Source organism: Muscardinus avellanarius (assembly GCF_963383645.1).
Source record: "Muscardinus avellanarius genome assembly, chromosome: 14".
Lineage (NCBI taxonomy): Eukaryota > Metazoa > Chordata > Mammalia > Rodentia > Gliridae > Muscardinus > Muscardinus avellanarius.
Window position 1 is genome coordinate 85937376 of NC_137800.1, and position 8859 is coordinate 85946234.

The following is an 8859-nucleotide window of genomic DNA, read 5'->3' on the forward strand; positions in this document are numbered from 1 at the left end:
GTCCTTGCTCCCTTCCCCCTCTAAAGAGACTTTAATACCAAGAACTGTGCGCACGTATGTCCCTATCACTCTGAACTATATATTATGATGTGAGACTATAACGAGCCAATAAAAGTATATTAAAATAATAAATAGACTTTTAAAAAAGTATTCTTCTGAGCCGGGTATAGTAGCACATGCTTGTAATTCCAGTACTTAAGAGGCTGAGTCAGGACGATCAGGTTGAAGCCTTAGCAAACTAGAGAGAGTCTCAGAAACCCACTGAGACCCTATTTCAAACTAAAAATTTTAAAAGGTCTGGGAGGAGCCAGCATGGCGGGCCATGCCAGTAATCCCAGTACTCGGGAGGCTGATATGAAGATCACAGGTTTGAGGACAACATCAGCAAGTACTGAGATTCTTACCAACCTAGTGAGCCCATCCATACTTCAAAATAAAAATAAAAAAATACCGCTGAGGGCATAGCTCAGAGGTAGAATACACCTGGTTTCAATGCCCAGAACACACACACACACACACACACACACACACACACTCACTCTCTCTCTCTCTCTCTCTCTCTCCAATAAAGCAGAGAGAGACAAGCAAGGTGCTGAGTTCTAATTTGCTACATTTGTGTTCATATAAAAGGGGACTAATAAGACTTTATGTTTGTTTGAATCATATCTATTCAGAAGGAAACACTGGAAAGTTAATTAAGAAAATGATTAACCAATTATTTTTTTAATTTTTTATTGGTGCACTGTATTCATACATCATAGTGGGATACAAACTTTTGTAGACATACATGCACACATCGCCCAGTCAGCCCCCACCCTATCCCCACCCCATTCCCTCCCCATCCCTCCTTCCCATGCTTGGCTTAGTGGTTGACATCTAGTATTATAGCAATTTATCCAAAATTAAAAATAATAATCTCACATAACAATTTCATTTGTCTGATACCAAGCTTTTGATAACTTAAAGATAACATTTCAATATTTCTTTTTGCTTTCTTTCTTACCAGAGAATATTTTTTTCTTTTTTTAAGGTAAAACTATCATATATTTATATATTTATTTTTCAGAAAAAAAACTATCCTAATATGGAATATGGACTCTAGATACCCAAAACAATCTCGAAAAAGAACAAAGCTAGAAGATATATATTTTCTGATTTCAAACCATATAAAACTACAATAATTGAAGCAGTGTAGTATTTTTCTAAAGGCAGATATATAAATCATTGGAGTTAAATAAAAGCCTAAAGATAAATTCTTCCATATATTGTCAAGTTATTTTTGACAAGATTTCCACGAACATTTGGTGGGGGAAATAATAATCTTTTAACTAAATATTGTTAAAAAATAATAATTACATGAAAAAGAATAAAATCGGACCCTTACCTAATCCCATATACAAATATTAACTCAAAATAGATAAAAGACCTAAATATAAATCTTAAGATTATAAACTTTTAGAAGAAAATCTGGGTCATAAAACCTTACAACACTGAAATTGGCAGTGATTTCTTGGATATGATTTCAATGGCACAGGCAACAGAAGAGTATACAAACTCCCTAAAAAATAAAAGAAAATATTGTATATCCAAAGACAATGTAAACAGAGTTAAAAGTTACTGATAGAACAGGATAACATATTTCTAAATGCTATATCTGAAGGTATATTAATATTCCAACTAGAAATCCTAAAAATTAACAACAATAAAAGCAAACAATACAATTTAGAGATAGGTAAAAGACTAACATAAATAATGAATCTCCACAGATAACTAATCTTAGTTGTCTGTTGGATGGAAAATCTTGTTTCTCTGGTTCTGGTGTAAGTTACCTATTTCTTCTTTGTAGTTAATCTCTTTGAGTATTTTCTCTAGTGCTGGTTTTGAAGACATAAATTCCTTCAGTTTCTGTTTGTCATGAGGGCTTCTTATTTCTCCATCTCATTTGATAGAAAGTTTTGCTGGGTAGGAAATTTTTGGCTGAAAGTTGTTTTTTTTTTTTTTTTCAGAGTTTGGAATATGTTACTCCAAGCCCTTCTGGCTCTCATGACTTAGTTTGGGAAGTCTAGAGTGATTCTAATTGGTTTGCCTCTGAATGTCACTTGGCTCTTTGTTTTTGTTGCCTTTAAGATTCTCTGCTTGGCTTCCACATTGGTCATTTTGACAATTATGTGGCGTGGGGATCCTCTTCTCCGATCCTGTTTAAGGGAGTTCTATAAGTTTCCTGGACCTGTGTATCAACCTCTTGCTCTATGTTTGGAAAATTTTCTGCTATTACTTCCTTGAAGAGATTGTTGATCCCTTTGGTTTCACCTTCTTTTCCCTCCTCTATTCCAATTATTCTTAGGTTAGCTCTCTTAAAATGGACCCGTATTTCTTCAATGTCAGATTCCTGCTGTCGGATATTTTTTTTCTAGATTAGAAACTATGCGTTCATTTTTGGATTGATCATCTTCTAAGAGCGAGATTCTATTCTCCATGTAGTCTAATCATTTGTTTGTACTTTGAATTGAGGCCTTTACTTCATTAATTGCATCCTTTATCTCTTTTTGGTTCTCTCTGAATTCTTTTCGAAACACCTCTATTATTTCTACAGTTATTTTCCTGATTTGATCTTCTAGAAATCTCCGAATTTCTGTTTTATCAGGTTCTGATGTTGTGGGGTTGTGGGCATTCATTGCTCCATTGTTATTCCTCTTTCCCATGATTTCAGAAGTTTGTGCCTTCTCTGGGTTCTTCTCTTGGGTCACTATGACTTAACTTAAGGTGCTCTGGATCTCGAGTCTGTGGTATCTCGGTCCCCACTACTCCTTTACTGGGTTGTATCACAGAGTCTCAGACCCAGGGAGTCAATAGAGACTGCTTTAGACTATGGGGGGGGTGCCAGGTTGGGCGTTCTCCTATGGTGTGATATCTCTGCCACCACCACTAACCCACTGGGTCAAGTCCCTGGGAGTGCAGTACTGGGATTTCTCCTCTGGGGCCCGCAATTTGACTCACTGTTGTTGAGTTCGCAGATGGAGCTGTAGTGGACTCGGTGAATTCGCTGCTGCTGCCGCCGGTGGCAATATGGCACTGCTGCCACGCCCTCGGCCGTGAGGCTGGCATATTTCTTCTCTGGTTTTGAGCTCCACTCTTAGTCCCTGCAGCGTGTGCTGAGCTCAGCCACTGGGAACTTTATATGATCCCTGGGCCGAAAAATCCCACCCAGCTGTTTTGCAGCAGCTCACCTTGACTCGCTGTAGCCGTCCAGTGAACTCGCTGCTGCTGCCAGCAGTAAGACGCTGCTGCAGCATCCTTGGGCGTGAGGCCGGTGTATCTCCTCTGTGGCTCTGAGCTCCGTTCTAAGCCCCCTTCCTCTCTGGAGCCTGGTGATTTTTTTGTTTCTCTGGTGATGGTGTTTTCTGGCTATGAAAGGTGCTGATTTTGTGGTAATGGAGATTGGTTGTTAGTGGGGCTCTTAAGCCCCGCTTTTCTCAGTCGCCATCTTCTCGGAAGTCCTCCAATTATTATTATTTATTTATTTATTATCTATGATGGTTGGGAACTAGGTAGACTTGGGGACATAGAAGGAGAAAGCATAATTACACTTTTTCAAATAGTTTGAGGTAAGTGGTTGCATTATCTAATTAAAATGTTCAATAAAGGAAAAGAAAGTATTGAAGGAGAAAGAAGGAAAGTGAAGCAATCATGATGTTATGGAGCTATCACCACTTTGAGCTATCCCTAGAGTGACAATCTCAAACACAGTGACTGCTCCTAGCATTGATGTTTTGTTAATAAATTTATCTAAATCATTCATTTTTACCAAGAATGGTGATGCACACCTGTAATCTCAGTACTTGGGAGGCTGAAGCAGGAGGATTGCAGGTTGGAGAAAAGTAGTGAGACTCGTCAACTTAGCAAGACTCTGTTTCAAAACAAAAATAATATAGGGCTGGGGTGTAGCTTGGAGGTAGAATGCTTCTGTATTCAATCCCCAGTAACACTAAATAAATAAATAAATGATTCAGATTCATTTGGAAGCCATTTAAATTATCAGGTCACCAGCACAGACTTCTTAGAAAAAGTATAAAAATAAATGTGTAGAAACGGATAACTTAAAACATTGTAAGCTATTTTTCCATCACTGCAAGTTTTTTTTAGTTTACCAAAATGCAAGCACTATTTTTGCAGTTTTAATCACTAAAAGGATAATATCTGAATATAGCATTTTGCTTAACTTTACACTATAAACATTACTCCATGCTAGATTTTTTTTCGGGTTTTATTTTGTTAGGTGCTTTAAAATGGTTGTCATTAGCAAATGTCTCAAATTGACACAAAACAGAATATTGCTTTTATTGTTATTTTATTTACAAATGGCATTAAATATGCATGTGAAAGCAGTCTGAAGTAATCTGAGTTGACCCTCAGAGTTCTTTAACTTGCTTGTTAGTAATTTCTTGGTGAGCAAATATTGGGAGAAACTGATGTTAAGTTCCTCCTGATGTGATACAGTAAAAAAAAATATTTAATAACACAGTAAGATGTTACCCTGAATCTCATTACGAAGAAACAATCAGATAAATCCAGTCTGGGGGACTTTATGAAACAATCACTCTTGACTCATCAAAACTATGCTAGAATTTTTTTTAAGTGGAGAGGGCCGAGCATGTTGACACACACCTGTAATCTTAGTACTTGGTGTTGGGATTCTTCTTAGTTATCAACTTTGAGGTCACCTCTGTCTAGCTTGAAAGGGGCACAAACTGCCCACCCAAGGACCAAATGAGATAGATAAACAGGGACCCTGATGGTAAGCAAAGACCCTGACAACTTTCATCTTTCCCAGAATTTTACTCTGTCGTTCCCTGATTTATCCATAACTTCCTTGATGTTTTTCCCTGACTCATCTCATGACTGCTTTGCTATTTCCTGTGATTAATCATTTCTTACAGTGTTTTAGTTAAAACCCTCACTAAAAGAAAGGCACTGGTGGAAGGAGAGCTAGGAGAGCTATCTCTCTCCTTCCCAATCCCTTCAGCTGCCCTCTTTCTCAAATAATAATCTTCCCTTCTCAAATAATAATTTTCCCTAAAAATCATTATGACTCCACTGTCATTCAAGTGAGACTTCAATCAATCAACATCAACATCCACAATACTTGCGAAGCTGAGACTGGAGGACTGTAGATTCAAAGACCACCTTGGCAATGTTGCAAATGGCCATGGGCTTCACCCCCAATCTCTCTCTATCTCTAACACACACACACACACACACACACACACACACACACACGAGGAGGCTTAGCCCCTTTGAGCTACTATAACAAGATACCATAAACCAGGTGGCTTATAACAACAGACATGTATTTCTCACAGTTCTGGAGGTGGAGAAGGTGCAGAAAGATTTGTTGTCCAGTGAGAGTTTGCTTCCAGGTTCCTAGATGGCACCTTCTAGCGTTGTCCTCACATGGTGGAAGGGGCAAAGCAGCAATCTGGGACCTCTTTCATAAGGGCAGTAATTCCACTCTTCAGGGCTTGGTCCTCATGATCTAATCAGTCTCCAAGGCTCCTCCTAACACCATCCATTAGTGATTGGGTTTCAACATAGAATTTTGGGGGAACACAAACATATTTGTGGTACAGGCAGAGAAATGATTAGTGAGACCCTGTTTCAAAATAAAGAATAAAAAATAAGGGCTGGGGTGTATTCGGAGGTTGAATGCCCCTGGGTTCAATCCCCAGTACCACAAAAACAAAAAAGTGTAAATGCCGGGCATGGTGGAACATTCTTGTAATTTTAGTGCTTGAGAGTCTGAGACAGGAGTTTTGCAGGTTTAAGGACAGCCTCAGAGAATAGTGAGACTCTCACCAATGTAGCAAGACCCTGTTTCCAAATAAATATAAAATCAGGCTGGGTGTAGCTCAGAGATAGAATGCCCCTGGGTTCAATCCTCAGTCCCAAAATAAAATAAGCCAACAACAACAACAACAACAAAACAACAAAGGTAATTCTGGATCTTGCTTCCAATAGGGAAAAGCAGGGTTGGAAGGTCGTTAATTAATAATTTCCGCAATAAAGGATAAGTTCCTTTGTAGGGTGAAACGCGGGAAGAGCCTACAATAGGGATACTTCACTAAACAGAAAAGACAAGTGAGAACGAGAGGAATCTAGGGCGAGCGACAAGTTAGTAAAAGGGAGAAATCAGAGAAGACTTAGTGTTTCCACAGGGGATCGGCTCGTCGATGCGAATTCCTCCTTTTTATTTCTCATGGGGACCAGGCTGGGGTCTGGAAATCCTGAAAACAGGTGCACCACTGCCCCTCCACACGCTTCCTGGAGGAAGCCTCCCCCACCTTGCTGCTGGAAAGCCCGCTGGGCGGTCGCCTGGCAACGCGGCGGAAGCGGAAGCCGCAAGAAGGGGCGTGTCTGTTGCGCCTGCGCGGGCGGGCAGGAGGCCCCGCCCACTTCCGGTCTTGGCTGTAACCGCCTGGCGTCGACTGTCGGAAGCGTGCTCCATGGCGCCGGTGTCTCGGTCCCGCGGCTCCGAGGACATCCAGGGGTCTCGGCGGCGGCGACGCAGCGCGTCTAGGAGCCCGCCATCCACGCAGGCCAGACGCTCGCCGTGGGGTGGCAGTTCCCGAGCTCACGCCCACGGCTGTGAGGACCCCCGGCCTCCATGGGGCGGTAGCACTTCTTACCCTCTGAGCGGCTCTGGGACTCGAGAGCGCCCCCCAGCGCCCCGCAACTACGACCTCACGTCCTCCTGGGTCTACGATGGCGGATACCGCTACCACCACCACCACTACGCAGACCAGAGGCAGTGGGCGGAAGACTATGAGAAGGAGAAGGAGGAGAGCTCTCGGCAAAGGAGGCTGAAGGAGAGAGAGAGGATTGGGGAGCTGGGAGCGCCTGAGGTGTGGGGGCTGTCACCAAAGCTACCCGAGCCCGATTCTGATGAGCATACGCCCGTCGAAGAAGTCCGGAATCCGAAGAGTAGCAGCACAGAGTCCAGCTCTGAAGGAAAAAGGAAAAAGACCAGTCGCTCAAAAAGGAGAAAGAGGAAGAAAAAGGCCGCCAAAAGAAAACGTAGAAAGTATTCGGATAATAATGACAGCGATTCAGACTCTGACACTAATTCCAGCTCTGAGGATGATAAAAGGAGAGGCAAAAAAGCCAAGAAGAAAGAGAAGAAAAGGAAACACCGAGCCAAAAAAACTAAGAAGAGGAAGACTAAAAAGGAATACAGCGACATAAACTGTAAAGCTGCAGAAGGGGAGCTGCCAGAAGGTATCTGGATGGAGCAGTCGAAGACTGCAGCTAGCATGGATTTAATAGGTCCGGACGCACCCATAATACATACCATGCAAGACGAGAAGCCTTTGAACTATGGCCACGCTCTGCTCCCAGGTGAAGGCGCAGCCATGGCTGAGTATGTTAAAGCTGGAAAGCGGATCCCGCGAAGAGGTGAAATTGGGTTGACCAGTGAAGAGATCGCCTCATTTGAATGCTCGGGCTATGTCATGAGTGGCAGCAGACATCGCAGGATGGAGGCTGTACGACTTCGTAAAGAGAACCAGATTTACAGCGCAGATGAGAAGAGAGCCCTTGCGTCATTTAACCAAGAAGAGAGACGAAAAAGAGAGAATAAGATTCTAGCCAGTTTCCGAGAGATGGTGTACAGAAAGACAAAAGGGAAAGATGATAAATAAGAGCTTTGTTTGTGGCGCCGCAGGATTTTTGACAACGCAGGTTTTATATGATCAAAATAGTATTAAAAGGCCTTACAGCACTAGTGTACTTACTGTGTTAGTAAGCCACTCAGGAAAAAGCTGCTCTTCGAGGTCTTCAACAATCTAGATTTTTCATTTTTAAAAGTAACGTGTGCACATTGTTTTAGAAATAATCAGTTACCAAGAGAAAAGTTGTTAAAGGTGAATTTGACGCTCGAGGTCCCTGATTCCTCTCCCCAAAGAAATCTCTATTCTGTGTCTTATGTACCTACCCATAGTTATGTGTATATACAAAGGAATTTTTTGCAGGGTAAAAGTTAATGCTATAAAGTTCTCTCCCTTCCCCCATGTTACTCTTATTTTCCTCTTTTTTGAAGGACTTTATTGCATCTCAGAGCTATTGGTTTGCCCCAGGGATTATCAGAATTTTAGAACAAATGATTCAATTGAATATACTCCTCTGTTTGCAATTAGAAGATTACTGGCTTTATTTTTTAAAATAGGGATTTATTGGCTGTTAAGACAAAAGCCTAGGAGGATAGGTTTCTAGTATGGCTTAAATAGAACTTAAATTTCTTCCTCAGTCTTTCTTTTCCATGAGTCATTTCCTCCATCTGGTTGCAAAAGGGCTTCCAAATCTCCTGACTACCTGTAAAGTGGAAGAGAATATTACTGACTTTGCATTGCAAACAGTCTAAAGATTTCACTGCAGTTGAATTTGTTTGGTCACATGCTCACTTAAAATAAGTCTTGTTACCAGGGAAACAGAATGGTCTACCCTTAGAGCTGTAGCTATGGGCTACATGGAGAAGGAATGAATACCTGGATTAAATCCAGTGATGTTGGGCAAGAAAGAGATATGACCAACAGATGCCTACTGTCGATTTGAATGATTAAAAAAAACAGAATAGTAAATGCGCTGAAAGTTCTCTCAGAAAAGCTTGCCTTTTGACTATTAGAAGGCAAGTCCTGACTGAAGATTACATAGGTTTTATCCATAAAATGAGACATAAATAAAAAGATAAACATCCCAGGTGGCTGAGACTCCATAGTAGACAGAGACCACCTAGACTATCAAGAAAAGGAAAAAGGGAAATATAAAGGAGGAGCCGGTTGGCAGAGCCAGGAGGAGGAAACCAGATCA

At 41.3% G+C, this 8859-nt stretch overlaps 1 protein-coding gene across 1 annotated transcript; it reads left to right on the forward strand.

Moving 5' to 3' along the window:
* Positions 1–6500: 6500 nt before the first annotated feature.
* Positions 6501–7694, forward strand: NKAPL (NFKB activating protein like; the record flags this gene model as incomplete). Its single annotated transcript, XM_080709842.1, has 1 exon — positions 6501–7694. One exon carries the CDS (start codon positions 6501–6503, stop codon positions 7692–7694), a length of 1194 nt encoding a protein of 397 aa, XP_080565968.1.
* Between the last annotated feature and the right edge of the window lie 1165 nt (positions 7695–8859).